Source organism: Eutrigla gurnardus (genome assembly GCF_963514095.1).
Source record: "Eutrigla gurnardus genome assembly, chromosome: 20".
NCBI classification, from domain to species: Eukaryota; Metazoa; Chordata; class Actinopteri; order Perciformes; family Triglidae; genus Eutrigla; species Eutrigla gurnardus.
In genome coordinates this window covers 12,698,081-12,720,587 of record NC_139931.1, presented here as the reverse complement: position 1 = coordinate 12,720,587, position 22,507 = coordinate 12,698,081, and the positions used below count along the sequence as shown (strand labels likewise).

The window sequence follows — 22,507 nt, the reverse complement described above, 5'->3', positions numbered from 1 at the left end:
ACAGCGACAGTGGCAAGAAAAAACTGCCTTAATAGGCTTTTAGGCAGAAATTTAACAGAAGCTATCAGGGATTGTGAACAACATGTTCCTGATAGCTCAGCTGAAAAGCTTAAATTCCTGCTAACTGTTGCAACAGCATAGACTCGATTTGCCTGAGCACTGTTATTTTAATATTTTAGGGTCAACGGGTTGTTGGCGTTACGCCTGTAGACAAACAAGTCTGCTGGCCGCACATGACACTGAACCTTCAACAGCTGACTTCTGTGCTTTTCAAAGCATTTTATTTGTCCAGGAAAGTCAAATGTTCTCTTTTTCTGTGACCACTTCCTGTTTAGTTATTTCCCCTCAGTGTGCACGTGCAAAAACATTTCTTTTAGTCTTTTTAAAAAGGTTCGTTTTGAAGACGTTTTTGATCAAGAAGAACTGGGAAAGCCTTGCAGTTGTTTTATTGTTTTCACCTTGACCTTCAGTGACCTCAGGCAGCGAATCTCTGGTTAGTTTCATCTGAACCCACATACCTTTTATAGATGAGCAGTGAAAGTGTCATTAAGAGCTTAAACAAATGTAATATACATTTATTGTGCAAAGAATGTCCTTGCAATCGACATTTTCTCTCCTGGGTAGCCATTGTTCCAGCTCAACCAGCTTTATCCATTAAGAGTGTGTCTCCTATAAGAGCTAAGACACTTAAGCGTTGCTGGAAGACCTTCTCCAATGCAGCGTGCCCTCGATCACCATAGGTGGTTTTAAGTGGCGCACCAATGAGTCACATAATGCTGGAAGGTAGCTGAGTTGGTCGATGGCTAGAGAAAACTGTAAGTGACTCAGTGCTGGTGAGTGGGTGGTCAGGTACCGAGGCTCACTTCACAAGCAGAGGAGATAATAACACACCGTCTGTACATCTCCATTCCCATTTGGGTTTGGAAATAGTCAGCCACCCCAGCTGTTAGTCATTATGCCTTGTGGTGTAGAGGAGGGAGGAGGCTGTGTGTCTGTCAGCAGGCAGATAAGGAGATGCGGGCTTCGTGCCGTGCTTTTAAGGCTTGTTCGCTGCTCTGATAGTTGCCGTGCAGTTCATTAATCACTATTTGCAAGCATGTATCTCGACTAACGAAAACATTCTCGCCGCAATGCTAATGTTGCTCTGTAATGGAGAATCCACACTGTGAAAAAAAAAAGTATCTGAAGTAATACATCATCTCACAATCAGACTATATGATACAGCTCTATCCTCATTTCCTCTCACTCCCTAACGATAGAGGTCACAGTTCAAGTATAGGAGCAGAATCACCGTTTTTCATGTACTTCCAGTCACACTTGCCCAAATCCAAATCCGAAAACTGAATTATTAATATTAAAAATAATATTATTAATAATAATAATGAAATATGTCCCTGTGCGTTGTGTTTTCACAGACCCCAGGCTCCAAACTGGGTCAACACCAAACTTAAAAAGTTCCAGAGCTGACTTTGGTCTTAGACTGTTTATTCTCTCCACCTTTTGTAAACACTCCACTGGAAAGTGTGTAAACAAGATTATTAATACTCATGGTGAGCTCAACATACACTTAACACACATAAACTAGTTCTGGGAATGCTGTACGGGAAACAGAATGTTTCCATTCTGTGTTTTTCTCCCCCTCTCTTCTCGAAAGCGTCGTGCTCGCGCACAGCAGACTGCTATTAAATGGGCGGACTCGAAGGCGCGGTCACGTCCACTGCGGCTCCGGTGAGTTTTGACTGTCACATAAAAGCGCGCGTGCCAACAGCCAACCGGCGAAACTCTGTCTCCGCTCTCTGCGACGCCGGATCGGTCCCGACCGACACCGCGGATCAAGCGATCGTCTAATACGGTAATGCTCTTTAAAAAAAAAATGAAATAGTCAGATGACTTTATGTGTGCTTGGCTGCATGCCGGGCTCTCCTCCTCCTCCTCTTCATCCTGCTTTTATTGTTATGAGAAAAGTAGGTTAGTTATCAGTTGGCATGTTACTTTTCAAACTTACATTCCTGATCACGACAGCTGAGTGTTAATGAATTGTGAGATATCCTAAAAATAACCCAACGTGACTTTGATATGTGTTTATAAGCATGTTATTATTTTCCTCTCTCCTAGTGGCTCGTTTGGTCTCACAAGTGTAGGCTACTTTTTATTAAGTTATATAAAGTATCTTACTAATGTGCTTGCTTGGTCGCATGATCTGCATGGAACCCAGGTGTTCACACGGATCCGAATATAATCAAATCCCCTCCTATTCTTGTTAACCCTCTCCTACAGCACGAGTCGCTCAAACTCAGGCCAGGTATTTAGAGGGCTGGTGGATGTTGGCTGCCTCCTCCGGTTTGGTGGATGTTGGCTGCCTCCTCCGGTTTGGTGGCTGGCTGCTTTGCTCTCTCTTAGGATTTGGTCATAGACTTTTTCTAAATTTAGATAATATTCGGCTTATTATGTATTTTCCCGTTATTAAATCTATATTTATTCTGTTTTAACTCCACCCCAACCCCACATTCTTCACCTTTTGATGCATTGGCGTTTCCCAGAGATCCTCGGTAGCCTCCACCTTACTGTGGCCTGCCTTGCGTGGGATGCTGGAGAGTGGGAGGAGAGCAGGAGTGGAGATTTGATGCAACAGTAACAGTAAGCGGTGTTTCATAGTCGGTCATGGGGGATTCGATATTCAACTGCTGTTATGTCCCACCCCGTCCCCCAGGCGAGGGGGAGCCCCGCACGTCCAGACGCTCCGAGACCATGGCCTCCAACTCATCCAGCGTCTCCTCCGACAAGCGCTTCCTCATCTTCTTCGACTTCGACGAGACCATCGTGGATGAGACCAGCGACGACGTGGTGGTGCAGGCCGCGCCGGGCCAGCACCTGCCGGCCTGGCTGAAGGACACCTACCAGCCGGGCCGCTACAACGAGTACATGCAGCGCGTGCTCGCCTACCTGGCGGAGCAGGGCGTCACCGAGAGCGACATCCGCGGCACCATGGAGAAGATCCCGGCCACCCCCGGCATGATCACCCTCTTCCAGTTCCTCCGCACCCGGCCCCCGCAGGACTTCGAGGTGGTGCTGCTGTCCGACGCCAACACCTTCTTCATCGAGTCCTGGCTCCGGCGTGCCGGGGCCCGTCAGCTCTTCCACCGGATCTTCACCAACCCGGCCGTCTTCAACAAGGACGGCCGGCTGGTGCTGCGTCCCTTCCACTCCCACGACTGCATTCGCTGCCCCAACAACATGTGCAAGCAGGTGGTCGTCCGGGACTACGTGGCCCGCAGGACGCAGGAGCGGGGCCGCCCGTACCAGAGGGTCTTCTACGTGGGGGACGGAGCCAACGACTTCTGCCCGACACTCTCCCTCGGGCCCCGGGATGTGGCTTTCCCGCGGCGGGACTTCCCCATGCACCGGCTGATCACGGAGACCCACGAAGCCATGCCCGGGGAGTTCAAGGCCGTCACGGTGCCGTGGTCCACCGGGGAGGATGTGGTGCAGAGGCTGAGGAAGCTGGTGGCAGAGTAGAGGGTCGCACTTAGAGACAGAGAGAGGGGGTATCATTGGGGGGCCAGCTGACACTTTTAGTCATATTCTCAGGTAAAACCAGAAAACCAGGCGAATCTTCAAGGAGGTTACAATAATGAGTCTATCTGACGTCAGGCCTGCACGTGCGGTCCGGAAGTTACTCTCAGGGCCAGTTTATCATCAGCAGGTTAATGATTAATTAAATCAATCAGCAATCAAGTGCTTTGTTATCGAGATGTATAAGTAAGCAACATTTAATGGGACATGGTGCGTTTAAGTGTAAACTGGGTCAGTAGGGAAATCCGAGTAGCAATATTTAAATGTCATGCCAACAATTACTATTTAATAACAAGTGTTTTTATTTATCTGTATTTTTTAAAATATTAAATTATAGTCTCGAAAATTAAATCCAAGTAGAATTGCAATCTGGGCATTTTAAAAGATCTACAAGATGATAAAACCATATTTTTTATCCATGTGTTTCTCACGGAATAGCAATGTATGACAACGCTGTGCAAGAGTGTGTTTTTTTTTTTTTTTTTTTTCTTCTTTTGTATGTTGAACTTGTTTATCAGTCCGTTGTGTCTTTAATGTGTAGGCCCAGCCTACTGAAGAAAATATTAACACCAGCAGGAATAAAGCCATCAACTAAAACTCTGCCTGTGTCTGAATGCATCATCCAACCTCATCAACATCCACGTGAAATAAGTCACATATCCTGCTGATTACATACACTCATCTACCCGTCCATGTTTTATATTCTGATCATCAGTAGACTTGTGTTAAACACTGCTTCACATCTTTGAGATTAGGGGCGAATTTAGTTCTTGGTTACAGACTTTCATATTGAAAGAAACAATAATAGAACAAGCTTTTGAAATCCTATTTAAAAAGTAAAGTTTTTGAAAATGTATAAATCATTAATTTTACATAATTTTTGACATGTATTTAGTAAACCTATCTATCTATCTATCTATCTATCTATCTATCTATCTATCTATCTATCTATCTATCTATCTATCTATCTATCTATCTATCGTTCAGATAGATAAATAAAACACAATAAAACATTTAGCATATACGGAACTGTGGCCGCTGGAGGGCAGTGAAAATTCACTCTACATCCCCAACGGGGGTGAAACGCACTGTGAACGTTGATCTGAAGAAGATAGAAAGCCAGTATTTGCTCGCACGACGCCGCTAAAATCAACATGTTGTATATGATGCACAGCAACTTCGCTTGCGCTTGAAGAGTCGTGTAAATGTCGTGTGCTGATTACATACTCTACAAAGCCTGCTATATTCGGATCATCAGTAGACCTGTTTTAAACACTGATTCACATCTTTGAGATTAGGGGCGAATTTAGTTCTTGGTTACAGACGTTCATAGTGAAAGAGACAATAATAGAACCATACGGAACTGTAGATACGTGCTGTGGCCACTGGAGGGCAGTGAACATTCACTCTAGTTTGCTGTCTGGCTGGCTGGATGGATGGATGAGTAGATGTGTAGATAGAACTACAATAAAAACATAAAACATGAACATAGGACAACATAATATACACTGATCACTGGAGGGCACTGAATGCACACGTTACATATGCATGGTCACAGGTCACATGCAGTTAAGCACTTTTGTTAAATTACTTTTAAATTACATTGCATTTTCTGCCTTGAACTTCGAGTGTTGAAGCGAAGCTAATCAAACGAGAATAACTGCTTTGAGAGGTAGATACCGTGTGGAGTGGTTCGCTTCTAATGTAACATCCCCACCGATAGGGGCGATAGTGAACACTCGCCGCCCTCATGTCAATAGAAGAAGAAAGCCGGAAGTAGTATTTGGTGCGCATGGCGCTACTTGGAAAATTATTTATCTTTTGAATATATACCAAACTTTTATTTCCTTTTGACAAACATCTTTGCTGATCGCATTACAACAGACTACAGGTAAGATAGTTTTGTAGACTGCAAGTCACAGTGTATTGCTGTAAGCTAACGTTAGCTAAATCGCTGAACAACAACGTAACTGAATCGTCGACCCCAAGTCATTCATTTCGTTACTTGTTAGCTTGTTAGCATGCTGTTTTTTTTAGCTTGCTAAAGAAATTGGCAAAACAATAAAGTAGGATTCTTTATACACATCGAAAACGTATCACTCAAGCCGAATTTTTAGTCCGAAGTTTTGTCGACGAAAACCATCTGAAAGCTTGATGAATACACAGCGTTAACAAAACTGGCGGTGCATGATATGCTATGTTCAAAGTTAGCATTGGCGTTCATGGTAACTTACGGCAACGTCAACTCACCGGCTTTCGACAAACAAGCAGTCTTATTTACAATGCCACGCGTATTTTAATTACTAAAGAAAGGGAAACACAATTACGTTATTTGCACATTGACTCACACAGCAGCATTTACCGTAATGTAATCATATTTAGTTATTCATGTTAATGCTAATTTAATGTTAAACGTTTCAAGTAGTATCCTGTTGTAGGGTCTCACATTAGATAAAGATGCTATAGCTATTTTATCTCAATTATGTTTCAGTGAAAATGTTTGAGCTTTCTCTTTTGGAATTAGATAAAATTCATATATTGACTTTCCCCAACCATATAATCCCATTTATAGTCATCCACGCATAATCTCTGTTTTAGTTCTCTACAAGATGGAGGCTGATCTGTATGACGAGTTTGGAAACTACATCGGTCCGGAGCTAGACTCTGATGATGATGAAGATGATCTGGATGCAGAGGACAGAGATGTCGATGAGGTACTCTTCAAAATGAGTGTTAACAGTTATGGCGAGGTACTACTGTAGTTTCTTGATGCAGTGTGTGCACACGTGTCATTGTAATAACCCTCTCCTTGTGCAGGGTGACGAAGAGGAGGAGGATGAGCCCGCTGATGCTGATGAGGATGTCCCTGGTATGGAGGTGGTCCTGCATGAAGACAAGAAGTACTACCCTACAGCAGAGGAGGTTTATGGGCCCGAAGTGGAAACTATTGTCCAAGAGGAAGACACACAACCACTCACAGGTTAGATACAAGGAAGCCTCTATTTGTGGATTTACAATATAGTACATTGTATGGTTAAGTCCACATCATATCACATATTTATAGTGGTATGTGATGGATGCTAATAAGTCCTATGCTTGTGTTTTCTTTTCATTCCAGAGCCCATCATCAAGCCTGTGAAGAACAAGCAGTTCACTCTGATGGAGCAGGAGTTACCTGCCACTGTTTATGATATGGAGTAAGTCATCTTCATGCATATGCACATGATTTCACGTTTATTTTGCCTAAACAATCTGCAGATACAAATGTCCATCCAGCTCCTTAGTGGTACAACAGAGCTCAATCTTGTGTATTTCCTGGTAAATATCTTCCATTAACGTATTATTTCTATTTGTAATATTCCCCCCATCTCTTGGTAGATTCCTTGCAGATCTGATGGATGGTCCTGAGCTAATCCGTAATGTCACCCTGTGTGGTCACCTTCACCATGGAAAGGTTAGAGCCTATGGTTTCCTCTGACTTCTGTTTTCTCTCTTAGCTGTGTATTTCTAGTCAGGGCAGGTTGACTGCTCTGGCCTGGTGAATGTGTTGTCAACATGAACCTCTCTTCACATCAGCATACATTAGATCCACTGCATTCATTTGAAAAGAATACATTTCACATTTTAAGCCGCTTTGCCGTTACTTGGGTTTTTCTTTCTTCCAAAACTATAGTGAAAAACACCAGAATCCAATGCAAGGAGTTGAGTTTTCATTAAAGCAAAACTATGTTTGATGTGTTACCTGCATGCAAAATTAATCAGAGCTCACATGGCCAAATTGCCCCTCCTGAGTTACCATATGACATGCAATGAAGCATTTAACAGAGTGTTATTTTGGACATTAAGAACTTTTTGGGGGGCCTGGCGGGGTTTCTTGTTGGCCTGGTGGCTCACAGGCCTGTGCAATTATAGGGGAAACACTCTTCTGTGGCATTTTGCCAAAGAGGACATGTGTTCCTAAGATGCATAATTTATAGGGTAGGAATGTTTTGGAGCATATGCTAATAACATGGCTGCAGTTTGGACTCATCTGTGACTTATAGAGATCCAATTAATTTGTTTATTCATTTCAGACCTGTTTTGTGGACTGCCTGATTGAGCAGACGCACCCAGAAATCAGGAAGAGAGATGATGTGGATGTGAGTGTCGACTATAATTCATTATTGCAAATTATTACACTTATATCCTGTATATGACAGCAGAAACTAACTTGACTTTTGACCCTTTCAGCTCCGATACACAGACATCCTCTTTACAGAACAGGAGGTGAGTTGTTTTTGAGTGGTTTTGGTGAAGTGTGACATAAAAGCCCCTTTTACACTGCGTTTTCGTTGCAGGAGTATCACTCCTTTTTTCCATCGTTATTGTAAAAGTACAGAGAGGGAAAGGGGTGTCAGCCTGTGTTGACAATGGAGGAAGTCTCAGAGGCGAAACAACCTCAGTGTGAATGAGGAGAAACAGGAAGCCCTAACAGAATCTCTGTAAAAACGCCATTAACACTATATTGTGTCCTAAAATACATCGGGTTACCATATAAGAATGGCAAGGAATTGCAAACATATGAATATGATCCGCAAAAGAATAAAGTTTAATTTGGAGACAGCAGGACCGGGTCAATAGAAATGATCAGAAAATAAACTTTAGGGTGATAAAGCTGTGTTATCCTTGCAGTAAAGGTGATTTTCTATATTGTGCTCTTTCCATAGAGAGGTGTTGGCATCAAGAGCACCCCTGTGACAATGGTCCTGCCAGACTCCAGAGGAAAATCCTACCTTTTCAACATCATGGATACACCAGGTATTTTGCACGGCTGCATGCATCGTTTACTGAATGTATGTTTTGGTGATTTGTGGTAGAAAGTGATGTAAAACCACGTGTCTTCCTCGAAGGTCACGTCAACTTCTCTGACGAGGTTACGTCTAGCATCCGGCTCTCAGACGGTGTTGTCCTCTTCATAGACGCAGCAGAAGGAGTGAGTCACTTATTTTCATGCTAGTCACAATGTTGATGTTTAAATTCTGCCTTCTAGTATCGACTCTAGTTTGGACTGCTTGGCGGAAACATAGCATTAGACCTTTGTGTATCTCTGCCCAGGTGATGCTGAACACAGAGCGTCTGATCAAACATGCCGTTCAGGAGCGTATGGCCATCACCATCTGCATCAACAAGGTGGACCGGCTCATTGGGGAGCTTAAATTGCCTCCCACAGATGCTTATTATAAACTTCGCCACATTGTGGATGAGGTCAATGGTTTGCTCAGGTAAGACTTGAATCCCATAAGGACATAGTGTCTGGAGAGCGTGAATTGCTGTGATGTATTAGTGACCCTTCATGGCTGGTCATATCTCTTCCTTCTCAGCACATACTCCACGGATGAGAACTTGGTGGTGTCTCCTCTCCTTGGAAATGTGTGCTTTGCCAGCTCTCAGTACAGCACCTGTTTCACCCTGGGGTCCTTTGCTAAGATCTACTCAGACACCTACGGTAAGGCTCCTTTCCTCATCTCATGTTTACTGAAGTTAGAGAGGTAATAACTAACTCCTCTTTGTGTTTGCAGGTGACATCAACTATAATGAATTTGCCAAGAGACTTTGGGGAGACATTTATTTCAACCCCAAAACGTGAGTAACTAATTCGAGTTTGAACAGAATACTAATATTTAAAGCTATGGCACCTTCCTATTTTAACACATTCTTATGGTAACCGCCATCATCTCTTTCTTTTTATTCAGTCGCAAATTCTCAAAGAAACCTCCCAGCAGTAACTCTCAGCGCAGCTTTGTGGAATTTGTCCTGGAGCCTCTGTACAAGATCCTCTCACAGGTTGGGAACATTTTGTGTAACAAGGCAAAACGACTAGGTCAATATCTCCAGGCCCCATCGGGCTCTGGCTGAGTTGCAGACCTGTGTAATCCTTACCCAAATCCTCTTTGTGTGTAGGTGGTCGGGGATGTGGATACATCTCTTCCCAGAGTTCTGGATGAGCTGGGGATCCACCTGACTAAAGAGGAACTGAAGTTGAACATCAGACCCTTGCTGAGGCTTGTCTGTAACCGCTTCTTTGGAGAGTTCACTGGTACTGTTTATTTAGTTTTTAGCCATCCTTTTCATTTTGTTTGTATGAGTGTTATATTGATTTAGTCTTGCTGCTTTACTCAATGTATCGGCTCCTTAATGTCATTTTAATCTGATGATAAATGGTCATGATTTGGTAAACATGTATCTTAAATCTTCTCTGCAGGCTTTGTGGACATGTGTGTTCAACACATCCCCTCACCACAGGAGGGCGCTAAGAACAAGATAGAGCACACATACGCTGGAGGTCTGGACTCGGACCTTGGGGAGGCCATGGCAGAGTGCGACCCTGATGTGAGTATAATGGAAGCAGAGCAGGAGTCTCTTGTTTAGTGGCTGGTCCTAATCAGATACGCCAGTTAACTGCAAAGTGCTGCAGTCTGATTCTAATCGAGTCAATAGTTTAATTCCAGCTGTTCTTGCAGATTAAGCCAACAGGCTGTTTTTGTTGCTTGAAATGAGCAAGCTTTTAAATAATACACGCCGGACATTGATCACAGTTGTTCCATTAACAGTCTTACTGCCATTTTCCAAAGCCCTGTTATATTTGTTAGGTAGAAATGTTACAACCCAGTAGTAAGCATTTATGGCCCTATTTTCTGTCGCCATCAGGGTCCTTTGATGTGCCACACCACGAAGATGTACAGCACAGAGGATGGAGTTCAGTTCCATGCATTCGGCAGGGTGCTGAGTGGGACCATTCAGGCCGGTCAGCCCCTCAAGGTTTTAGGAGAGAACTACACACTTGAAGATGAGGAGGACTCCCAGGTCTGCACTGTGGGACGTCTCTGGATTTCAGTTGCCAGGTCAGAAATCAACAGTTGGCATGCCTCCACACAAATGATGACATGTAATTTTATCACAAATAAATAAGGATGTATTTTCACTTCTTTAACTTAACCTGAGGAAATAATTGCATATCCACATCGCTTACTCAATTAGTTATTTCGATGACTACTTTTACTTCTACATGAGTACATTTTATTGCAGTAACTTGAGTACAGTTTTGGCTAATCCGACCTCTGGACTCTAGGATGAACTGATTCGAATGTATTGGTCACCGTGACCTCACAAAACACATTTATGGCCGCAACTCAAGATTTCAAATGCAAATTATAACAATTTCACACAGAAAATGATGAGTCTCACTGTGCCGTCCACATTTTTAGATACCAAATTGAAGTGAACAGAGTGCCTGCTGGCAACTGGGTTCTCATCGAAGGTTGTGATCAGCCAATCGTCAAGACCGCCACAATCACAGAGCCCCGAGGGAACGAAGAGGTGAGACTTAAGAGAGGCGTATCACTGAGATTAGAAGAAAAAACAAAAACCTAATTAGGAATGGCATAGTTGACACTTTTTCTTTCTCATACAGGCTCAAATTTTCAGGCCACTGAAGTTCAACACAGCATCAGTTATAAAGATTGCAGTGGAGCCTGTCAACCCATCAGAGCTACCAAAGATGTTGGACGGATTGAGGAAGGTCAACAAGAGCTATCCGTCTCTCACGACAAAGGTATGTCGCCACACAAATACAGTCTTGGGTGACTAATAGGCTTTCAATACTTGTCAATTTAAATCCCTGTCACACAAGCTGAACTAACTACAAAGTAATAACTGAGATTTCACTGTATATAGTGACACAGCTTCGTAGCCTCATAAAATGTACAATGTGTATTTCTTTCAGGTGGAGGAGTCTGGAGAGCACGTGATCTTGGGGACAGGAGAGCTCTACCTGGACTGTGTCATGCATGACCTGCGCAAGATGTACTCTGAGATTGACATTAAAGTAATTCTTCTCACTACTCACAAAAAAAACAGCTGTAAACCTGAAGATAATATACTTCGAGTGGGCCTTTTTGTTTTCTTTGTGTAATTGTACTCGTCTTTGTCTTCAGGTAGCTGACCCTGTCGTGACTTTCTGTGAAACGGTCGTGGAGACATCGTCACTCAAGTGCTTTGCTGAAACGCCAAACAAGAAGTACGTATCAAACAAATGTATTCTATGCACACAAACAATGACATGAGTGGAATTACAAGAATGTGTACTAGATAATAGATTTGATCAAGTGTCTCGTGGACCCAGAATGAGTGATTGACAGCCGTGTGATGTGATTGACAGGAATAAGATCACAATGATTGCTGAGCCCTTGGAGAAGGGGCTGGCTGAGGACATAGAGAACGAAGTGGTGCAGATCACGTGGAACAGGTAAGAAGATGAAGATGTTGCCATCACGTGCACACACATTGAACTTGTCATCTCTGTATCTGTAGATTTCCATTTCAGTCTGATATAGAAGTAACATTCATTTCTCCTGAGCCATTCTGGCTGATCATTAGTTTTTTATTATTGCTTCAGTTAGCAGGACTAAAGGAGCCAGCATCTAAGAATGATGGTTGCTTCTTGAATTAAATGCTATTATTGAAGAAGGCGGGGACGTGGAAATCAGTCTTTATAGTCTTTATAGAGCCATAGTTAATTGTCTTAAACTGTCAGAACAATATTACTGTAACTGTGTATTTATCCTTCAGTCAGGTTGAAAGGGGCCTTAGAATCTCTTGAGTAAGAAATGCATCATCAATGATCTATTAATTATGATTTATAACTGATAAGTATTTTATTTAAAAATGTACCTAGATGTAGAGCAGAGCATTTCTGTGTTTGATAAATGACAGCCTTCTGTACATTGGGACAAGTGTGTGCTCATTAAAACCCCTCTTCCATATTGATCCGATATCTCACAGTAATTGAATCGTGCACTAACAGCATGCCCGAATTATCTAGCATGTGCGAGTGTGCTGTTCTGCAAGAGCGTGGCTTCCTGTCAGTCTTTGGCTCATCTGTTAGGCCATCTGGACCCAGCGGTGCCAGTGTGGAGTAGCAATGCCAAAGAAGTGACATACTTCACACACCATTAAACGGAACCTTCGCTCTACCCTTCTCTTCCATTAACCCCTCTGCCCCCGATCAACCAATCTCGTTAATGTGCCTGCTGACACAGTGTGCTGACCTCCTTTCATCCAGTTCTGTTTCCTCCTTCCAGGAAGAAGCTGGGAGAGTTTTTCCAGACTAAGTACGACTGGGATCTGCTGGCTGCCAGGTCCATCTGGGCCTTTGGACCAGACACCACGGGACCAAACATCCTTGTAGATGACACGCTGCCCTCTGAGGTAAGTTTTCTATCAGCCAGGCAAGTGAGTCACAGCAAAACAACATCCCAGAGTCCAAAGTGACGTCAGCAATTATCTATTTTATATTTTTAGCGGTTCAAAACTCCAAATATTCAATTCATCAACAGAAGAAGCGGCAATAAATGCAGTTTAGCTTGATAAATACCTCAATCTAGTAATTGCTCATTGAAATTGTAGCTGATTAGTTGATTATCATTTCTAATCAAAAGCCACAAAAGCAAAGACTCCGAATCGAATCAATGAGAAAGTTTACTTCTAAAAGCCAAATAACTTTTAACACAAATTACACACTTTATTATTTATATATTACGATACATGTGATGTTAATCGGGTTAAAGATTACTCAAGGCTACTGAGGTTTTGCTTCATGGCACATCCCATCAGAGAATAACTGTTTTTGGACCTAACCCTTGGTGCCTTTTACTTTTTCTCTGTAGGTGGACAAGGCGCTCCTCGGCTCTGTCAAAGACAGCATCGTTCAGGGCTTCCAGTGGGGCACCAGGGAGGGGCCTCTTTGTGATGAGCGTAAGTTCCCTCCTTTCTTTTTTTACCCCTGAGATGATGGTTTTCAGGATAAATCCTCGTTCTTTGTACTGCCGTTGGGGCTGGAATTTCCTCTTTACCTTCATTATGAGCACTATGCACAGGGGAAATTTATTTTTCCTCATCAGTGTAACGTTACCATAACTCAGTCTTTCTGCTGCCCCCCCAGCCATCAGGAATGTTAAGTTCAAGATCCTGGATGCAGTCATTGCTCAGGAGCCTCTCCACAGAGGAGGAGGCCAGGTCATCCCTACGGCCAGGAGAGTGGTTTACTCTGCTTTCCTCATGGTGAGATCATCATCCCATAGCCTGTTCTTCTCCTCATCTGCCATGAGCTTCATTCTCATCTTCACTTTCTTTAATATTCCATTACTGTGATTACGGTTTGGATTTTGCTGACTTGCATTTATTTAAATTGTACTATGATACCATTTCTGTTTTTTTGGCATCTTTCCTTATCTTTGGTTCTTTCACTGCACTCATCATAAATTCATGGGTCGGCTGTACATGGGGCCACAGTTTCCCCAGGCTTTTGTCCTTCCTCTAATGCATAGTCTCCCTTGTGTTGCAGGCCACTCCAAGGTTGATGGAGCCCTATTACTTTGTGGAAGTTCAGGCTCCAGCTGATTGTGTATCTGCTGTCTACACAGTACTGGCTCGAAGAAGGTTGGTATACTCTTTCTCCTAATATCAAGTATCCACCAAGGCAGAAAAGTAATGCATTATCAATATTTGCTGACATTGAGTTTTTAAAAGTGTGTTTTTCATTTAACAGGGGTCATGTCACTCAGGATGCACCGATTCCAGGGTCTCCTCTCTACACCATTAAGGCTTTCATCCCTGCCATTGACTCCTTTGGCTTTGAGACAGACCTTCGCACACATACACAGGGACAGGCCTTTGCTTTGTCTGTGTTCCACCACTGGCAGGTAAACGAACCAGCTTTCCTTACAAATGAAAAGAATACAGAAAATTGGCAAAATGTGAATTACTGCACATTTCCATCCACTGTCATTATGCAAATATCACAAGGCAGAAACAGTCGGTGGTGCTAATTTGGGTGCCATTAAACCATGTTTGCATGTAAAGATTAATTGGTTGCTTAATTGTTCTAGCTGTGAAGAGATCCCTTCCTAATGCAGTTTCAGTTTTTTCTTCTATTTTTTTAAGTCTGACCTTAAGATGAAGATTTTTGCTTTCTAAGAACTATAATTGACAGCTCAGCTCCAGACCAAATGTATTTTATCCCCCATGAAAAATATTACGTTTGAACACGTTATTACCGTTAATACTCCATTTTACTGAATAGAGCTTGAATGCATCATAATACAAGCCAATGCAACCTCCGTCAACATTGGCTGTTAAGCTCAGTGCGATTACTTTGAACAGCATGCATGGGGATCAATTACAATTGCAGTACAAAATAAGCCATAGTATCACATAAATCCAAATCGGTCCTTAATGATTAGCAGTGTGAACATTGTTTTTCAGAAGAAAAAAAACAAAAAAACGCTCCATTCCGATGACAAATGAGATTTTTTTTATTTGCTATCCTTCTGTCACCCGAACACCAACTCTTGCAAACACAAGACTGTGGCAGCTTGTGGAGCAGAATGACAAACCTTGTGCACATGTCTGTCACTCTGGCTAAATTGCTTTTGATGTGGAGTGTTGAGTCATTAAGTTTTAAGTATAATGTAGCTGTTTCTGTCTGCCATGTCTGACATGTGTTTGTGTCTGCACTCTGCAGAGCTGTCAGTAGAAATCAACGCCACTTAGGAGGATTAATGCTTTACAGCAAAGTCATTCGTCTGGAAGAGGAAAGGGTCTTCGTCGGTACAAATATTAAATGTTTTATCCCCTTGAGGTGAAATTCCAAGTAGTTACACATGAATCACGTAACATGCTTAGCCAAACACTATAGGATTTATCATAGAGGGATTCTTTGGGAACATAAAGAACTAATGAATACCATTGTTGCCTATGCAGAACCACAGATTGGTCTTACAGTAATGTTGTTAGGGCCGAGTAGTATATTGACATTTATTGTCCGTCATTGGATTTGTTGTATAAATTATTTATGAAGCGACTAAGTTGTGCGCACAGCAGCTAGTAAATCTGATTTCCCCTGAGTATATTCCTGAAATGTTTTTATAAATTCAGCTATTAGAGCGTTCTATTTTAATTTCCTGTCATCATGCAGTCCAATGTGATGATTTTTCCCCCTCCATATCACCTCATCCCAGGTTTTCAGTTCTGAACAGAACCACAGGACACTCCTGGGGGTCCAATACCAATCACCTCCCAGAGTTACTTTCTAAAGGGCAGCTACAGAGTTTGGACCTGAAACGATCAACACGTTAATCCTGTTAGCACTTAGAATCTGGGGGGTTATTCTTATATTCTAGGGCAGTTTAATCTGTGTCGGTTAGAACATTAAACTTAAGAGGCTGTGTGTGCCTCCCACATTAGTTTGATTATGTACTGCCAGTATTGGCATGCCGACAGCACAGTGTTGAGTTACAGCTGTAAGCAACTCTCACCCATCTGTTGATTGGGCTTCAGCCTCCATTGACTGTTTTTCCCCGTTTCCTCCCGTTTAATCTTTCCCTGAAGCTGGGAAACACTTATTTAGTCCGCTCTCCTCGTCGATTCCCTGATTCAGCATTCCTTCCGTCCCCTCTCTCTGTGCATCTAGGGGCAATGCATCACATATCCATGACAATGAGATCACGTTGTGAAGGTCATACTATGAGCTCCTTAGGATAATGGATTAAGTGAATAATTTTAAGAGCATGTGAACACTTCCTTTAACTAAACCTGCCATCATAGCATTGATGCTGTGTTGGTCACAAACCGAAGCAGTGACAGCACTTGCGCGCTGCTTTTTCCATCACGCTGATGGATTTACTCCTGACTCAGTAACAATGGGACAGGCACGCAACTCAATCATATATTTAGTGACGGGTGGGAGCCACTATTAGAAGTGTCCACTCAGTTTGCTAAAGCTCAACATTTAATATGCATGTCATGTTGTGCTTGGCTTTCTCAGATGTAGCTGCCATGTACTCCTCACTGGGTTAACTACATTTAATATTGCCTTTCAGATCGTCCCTGGTGACCCACTGGACAAGAGTATTGTGATCAGGCCTCTCGAGCCTCAGCCTGCCCCCCACCTGGCCAGGGAGTTCATGATCAAGACCCGAAGGCGCAAGGTGAGGCTAATATGTACTTGTTTATCACTTCAGTTGTTGGTAAGTTTGCTTTTTGCCATGACTGATCTCAAGCGTTTGTTTTTCTGCAGGGTCTGAGCGAGGACGTGAGCATCAGCAAGTTCTTCGATGATCCTATGTTGTTGGAGCTGGCCAAACAGGACGTGGTGCTGAACTACCCCATGTGAGGATGCAACACCAAAACCTACATTTTATGGATATTTGGGTAATAATCTACCTACAATAACACGGAATCCATAAAAGGTTTTCATAGATCCATGTTACACAGTGCTTATTCTGGGTCTCCAAAGACTCTCTTCTATTTCCTACTGGAAATCCCCTGATCAACTGTTGTACAAAAAGATGTGTAACAAACACCTGGATCAATCCTTGGATTGATGGAAACTATGAAAGCACACCCCAGTCCTTGCTGTCACAGGAGAGTTGTTGCTTTTCTTATGGAAATCAGCCGTCAAAACATTGCAGAAGTTTCTTCTTGTCTCATCTTTCTTCTTGTACTTTTATTTTTTATATGTACAAATTAGCTTTGTTTTTGTAGAATACGATGACTTGGAAGCCTTTTTTAAAATTGGATGTCAGTGATCTGGTGTATGTCTGAATAAAATAAGTGAAAATATGTGTACTTTTCTGTACTTTCTTGAAGGAATTTTGGAAGCCAAATCCTCACAATAATGCAACTTTTTGAGGGGTTGTGTAGTTGGGAAGCTGGAATATAGTGGCTTAAATCTGTCTGTGGTTCGAGACTAGTGCTAAATTGAAACTTTGCTGATGGTTTGAGCGATTGCTGTGTCTGTTTGGGATGTTACATGGGCGGTGACTGATGGACAGGCTGTTGGAGAGGAATCAAAAAGTTAGGGTCACATGGGATAGGATATGAGGAAAAAACAAATGCATGTCAAAAAAATAACGTCATTGAAGCAACAGGATTTAGTATTGAGAGCTGACTGTTTGTCTTTTGGACATCACAGAGAGAACTAAGTAAGCTGTCTTCACATGAAAACTAGTTAGTTAGGAGAAAAGTCAAAATACATACCTAATGGGGGTTAAAAACAGATTGAGACCAGTCATTGACAAGTAAAGGATGGAAAATTCTTATATACAAATAATGCTCTCCTTTTTGTATGTAATTTGCAGGAACTGACTATTTAAGAGCAGATTCCACAATTACATCTTCGGCCATGATATCACCAACTTTGATGTCTCATCCTAGGATTACATTTAAAAATGCACCGTTTTCAGGTTTGTTGTGAAATGTACTATTGAATGTTTTAACTTAATAGAGCCGTTTCTTCTGCTTGCAACTCACCAGCAAACCTTATCTTTTGGGGGTGGTAGTAGCTCAGTCCGTAGGGAACCGGTTCCAGTTCAACATGGACCAGGTACAGCGCGTGGACTGGTAATGGAGAGGTGCTAATCTAGATAACAGAATAAAAAAATGAATTTCCCCAAGAGGAAATTAAACTGACAATCAGGTGATAAGTATTTCATAATAATAATAATCACAACATTTAACCGCACCTCATGATGAACTGACGTCTGAGTCTTGTCAGGCCTTCAGAAGACTATGGTGTCTGAACGACTCAGTCCTTCATCAGTCACCACTGACAATCCTCCTGGAGGTGATGGAGATGGGGAAGGTAAGAATGGGGACAGGAAGAGTCAAAAATGGCTTCAGCTGCGTTGACATTTGGACTGAATGTCAATCCTGTCCGACAAGAAAATTATTTTTTTTTCCAGCAGACGTTGTTGATAGGGAAGGGGAGGGGGGGTACTGTGCCCTTTTCAAATGCTTAGGGGAAGGAGAAGTAAAGAGATTGAGGAACACGTGACACACCAATAGATAGAGCTAAATGCAGTGATGACACTTTATTCATCAAGGTATCAGCATGCAGATGCTTTCAGGGTTTGCATCCTCTCACCTCTGCTCAGAAGGCATCTGCTCCGACAGAATGTGATCAACTCACACATGTGTGGAGTAAATGTGCACTCAGATGACATGGTCCCGTCACTCCTCCCCTGCGCTGGCGTGAGCCAGGATCGTGCCTCACCCCGGGCAGTGAGACGGATGGCAGCAGTTCTTGCCGGTCTGAACACAAGGCCCCAGAGCGCTCGTTACAATCTGTGGTCCCTGTACTAAAAATAGAGAGGAGCACGACTCTGCCTTGGTGTAGGGGCCGGCTTGGGGCATCCTCCTACTGCAAGTCAAGCCTTCTCCTTTTTCCTTTAATGCACTCTCATCAGTCACCTTTTCCTGCAATTAATCTCTCCTCTGCTCTTACCTCTCCTTCACCTTGCCTCGTCTCTCTGCACCTGCACATTTCTCGCTGGCTGTCATGTGTCTGTGACTCAATCACACTTGTCTCTTCCTCCTAACGTCACAAGCAGACCTTTCCCTCCAGAACATCCAGCCCAAAAGTAGGAAGCCACAGGCGCAGGGAGTCCAGTCAGGAAATGTTACTCTGACAAGTCTGCTTATAGGGAAGTAGTGACCAGTTATACAAATCATAAATACTTGGTTGAATGAAGATGATGAAGGTTGAGCCTCCAATGTCACAACTCCAGAAAGTTCAGATTTTGAATAACATTGAGGTAAAGTGAAAGTGTATGGTTCGGCTTGTTAAAATGGCTTGTTACCATCATGGATGGATTTCTGTACAGGCTTACCAGAATATTATGGCAGTTTACTTTATTAAAAAGTATATTATTACTTTTCTGACATAGTAAACTATGACATGATGTACTACTTTTTTATGGCACATAATACTATGACATCATTAAAGAGTTTTAAAGGACATACTATGACCTTTTTAGTTGTTGGCTACTTATGTACAATAAAAATTTCTCTCCACACAAACATTTCATTTGGAATCATAAACACACAAATATCTAAGACAAATGGGTTGAAAATAATATGTAAATTTCACGTTTGTTACATGAGAAAGGTCAATTTCTTGGTCCAAATACTATTGGAGTAATCACTAGAAATATTGACAAAGATATGATCTGGATTTGTAATAATAATATGTAATAATAAAATCTGGTCAATATTAAAGTGAGTGAGGTGTATTTTAAGATTATTCATCTAATTTATCCAACAAACTCCTTTCTGAAAGTCAAACATTTATTTTTAAAGTTGTGTAGAACTAGGATACATTTACAAAAAAGAGAAATTATATTTTGTTATTGGTCAAATTACATTTTTAGGTCCACTTTATACATCCAAGTGGACCAGAAGGACATCAAAAATCCACCTATTTAAAAATATAATGTAATCCTATTCTCAAACATTGCAAGGACTCCAAAAAACAGGAAGTCATCAGAACTATTTATATTTAAAATGCCTTAATGTCTTAGTATATGTATGTATAGCTGTATTCTACACTACTCTATGATTTTTATGACATTGCATTGTGAATTTTCTTGTTTATTTTCTCATGAAACCTTTTAAGGCACACAATAATATGACATTTGTGTTGAGACTCATTGTGCCTCCCCAACACCCTGAAGGAGGCACGGCAGAGATGAGTGACCTCAATCAAATGATGATTTCATTCAATTGTCCTTAATTCAATTCAGTGACATAATTCAATCCATCACCATTTGGGCCTTTGTTCTAACACAATGAGCACATCATGTTGAGGCAACCAAATGAGCCAAACAAAGTATGAATGTTTTCCATTATTACACATCAATTAAACGTTCAGCCCTTCGACCCTGTGCTTTATTTTTGTTACCAGTCCATTAATAAAAAATAATGTTTTACAAAATATTAGTAATGAAGAGGACCTTCATTACATTGTTGTGTTATAGTTTATTGCATACTATACAATGCCATTTTTGTGGTGTATGACTTCTTATTATGTCATATTGCATCATGATACTAATATGACTTTTACTATACTATTTCTATGACTTAAAAATAAAACTACTAATATATAGTATAGTAAGTCTGAGTATAACATACTCAGACTTATGACATTGCTAGACTTTAATTTTTTGAACTTTTTTGACAAATTTCTTTTTTGACATTTTTACGGTGTAGTGTACTAAGAAATGTTATGACATTTTAATGGCATACTGTAGTAATTTTTAATTATTATTTTTGGTCGAACTTCTGTTTTACGCCATACTGCACTACTCCATTTTTATGCCATACCATCTTAGGACTTATAATTTTTCTTGGTAAATACTTTGACTTTCTATATGAATTACTACTGTTTTAAGATTTTTGTTACGCTAAAGAACATTGTCACTTTTTAAATATGATTTTTGATATGCATATACTATAAATTAACTGCACTCCATGCGCCTGGCAGCACAAATGAACCAGCTGCTGATGGATGGGACCCCCTCAGAGTGGTTAACCCAAGGCTGTCCTGATCATGAAGGACCCCCAGAAGGGAGCAGTTCCTTCACACTACTGAACAATAAGCTGCCTCTGCACAACATGGAAGCTCCTGTCAGGCATCACTGGGGCTGAAATGAGTGGATTAATACATGAGCCGGGCCCAGAAAGGAGTTGGTATTAACACGAGAGGAGCCAAACCTAAACACCAGCTTCTGGTTGACAAAGCAGTCACTCGAGACCAGACAGACCAACCAGTGCATGGCCTTGATTACAAGAATCTCTTGATTACTATCTCTTAGATTATTATTGAAAAGGTGCAAACCGGTAACTGTAGACAGTGTAGATCGCATATTAAACATTTTAATAACTATCTATATCATTCACTCTGCTTGTTAAAAATATACATGTTAGTCATTTTTAAAAGCATTTTATTCGCCACTGATTAGTAATATATAGTTAATTATTATTATTATTCAAAAAAATAAGACCATTCAAAAAAAATTCTAAACCCTGCCCTAAATATATCTTCAGTTTCTCTATATATCAAAGTGCATCATATGTAGCCTATGTTCTGAAATTTTACATTTTGAATGGTTAAATGTAGCTTATCCTGAAGAAACACAGGAGGGCGCCATCACTGCCTAGCAGGTCAGTGACAGTTTGAGCTCCGTCAAGGTCGGAGCTGTGAGCAGACTCACAAATGTGCACGTGACTGTGACTCCTGCACCCTAGGCCCCCAAACAATACTGAATCATTGCAGAGATCAGAGGATCCAGAAGTCAATCCAAACTTACAGTTTGGTAGCACGGCCTGATTGAGGCTGCACATGCATGGCTACTTTAGAGCGCTACAGAATAGAGGGAGGGGTGGAGGAATTTATGAGCAAACAATCAAGCAGCAAACTCAATGCAACTAGCTGTTTCAATTTGCCAAATGAGCCATATGGATTCTCTTGCTCCAGGCCTTCCACAAGAGCAGATTGATGCCAGACAGGGGCCCTCACACGTTGAGCTGCTAACAAACAGTAAAGCACCTTGGAATGATCCAAATCATTTCCACTAATTTCCCAGCAGGAAGCCCCCCCTGACTGTGCAGAATCACAGACATCATCCAGCGAGGGATCCTGCGCTACAGTCACTTCCTTGGAATATGGTTTGCGGCCTGGTGGTGGGTCGTCAAACTGTGTCACTTGTTCCATTCATCCATCCCATCAACTCTGCACTTCTTCCACAAGAACAACTTCAATCCAAGCTCTCTGTGGTCCACCACACCAAACCAGATCAAAGTCAAGTGTTTGTTCTGTTATTACTTATAATTACAGTATATTTAAGGGGAATGTAACTTGTCTATTTTATTGCATTTTATTCTTTGTTTCATGTTCCTTCATGCTTTGTGTACCACAGACCTAATATGCAAAAACACAGTAATACCATTAAGTTACAATATCAAAATGACTTTATTATTATAGAAAAAGCTACAATAGGAAAACTCTGAGAATGTAACATTACTACAAATGCATTGCAATCCCAGTGATTAATACTAT

The 22,507-nt window shown here is 41.7% G+C and overlaps 2 protein-coding genes across 3 annotated transcripts; both read left to right on the top strand.

Moving 5' to 3' along the window:
- Positions 1–1,711: 1,711 nt before the first annotated feature.
- phospho1 (phosphoethanolamine/phosphocholine phosphatase 1) lies at positions 1,712–4,164 on the top strand. Of its 2 annotated transcripts, none has more exons than XM_084036509.1 (2): positions 1,712–1,852; positions 2,711–4,164. In XM_084036509.1, the coding sequence occupies exon 2, from the start codon at positions 2,749–2,751 to the stop codon at positions 3,514–3,516; it is 768 nt and encodes a 255-aa protein (XP_083892635.1). In that variant the 5' UTR covers positions 1,712–1,852; positions 2,711–2,748; the 3' UTR covers positions 3,517–4,164. The 2 variants fall into 2 exon arrangements, with proteins under 2 accessions (XP_083892635.1, XP_083892634.1); XM_084036508.1 differs by lacking the exon at positions 1,712–1,852 and adding an exon at positions 2,554–2,612 and having other exon boundaries at positions 2,656–4,164.
- A 1,170-nt stretch (positions 4,165–5,334) lies between these two features.
- Positions 5,335–17,234, top strand: eftud2 (elongation factor Tu GTP binding domain containing 2). Its single transcript, XM_084037927.1, has 28 exons — positions 5,335–5,464; positions 6,172–6,287; positions 6,391–6,553; positions 6,692–6,770; positions 6,952–7,027; positions 7,647–7,712; positions 7,804–7,839; positions 8,280–8,370; positions 8,463–8,545; positions 8,668–8,834; positions 8,934–9,058; positions 9,132–9,195; positions 9,306–9,396; positions 9,514–9,649; positions 9,815–9,942; positions 10,261–10,454; positions 10,818–10,929; positions 11,024–11,164; positions 11,336–11,437; positions 11,547–11,629; positions 11,771–11,857; positions 12,693–12,819; positions 13,278–13,365; positions 13,553–13,671; positions 13,955–14,049; positions 14,159–14,312; positions 16,491–16,598; positions 16,688–17,234. Exons 2-28 carry the CDS (start codon positions 6,183–6,185, stop codon positions 16,781–16,783), a joined length of 2,916 nt encoding a protein of 971 aa, XP_083894053.1. The 5' UTR covers positions 5,335–5,464; positions 6,172–6,182; the 3' UTR covers positions 16,784–17,234.
- The last annotated feature ends 5,273 nt before the right edge of the window (positions 17,235–22,507 follow it).

Excerpts from the sequence above, each read along its gene's own strand:
- phospho1 (XM_084036508.1), top strand. The coding sequence starts at position 2,586 with ATGCTGGAGAGTGGGAGGAGAGCAGGA. Across the intron at positions 2,613-2,655 it reads AGAGTGGGAGGAGAGCAGGA|TCGGTCATGGGGGATTCGAT; the intron begins GTGGAGATTTGA and ends GGTGTTTCATAG.
- eftud2 (XM_084037927.1), top strand. The coding sequence starts at position 6,183 with ATGGAGGCTGATCTGTATGACGAGTTTGGAAACTACATCGGTCCGGAG. Across the intron at positions 8,835-8,933 it reads GAGGTCAATGGTTTGCTCAG|CACATACTCCACGGATGAGA; the intron begins GTAAGACTTGAA and ends CTTCCTTCTCAG. Across the intron at positions 14,313-16,490 it reads CTGTGTTCCACCACTGGCAG|ATCGTCCCTGGTGACCCACT; the intron begins GTAAACGAACCA and ends ATTGCCTTTCAG.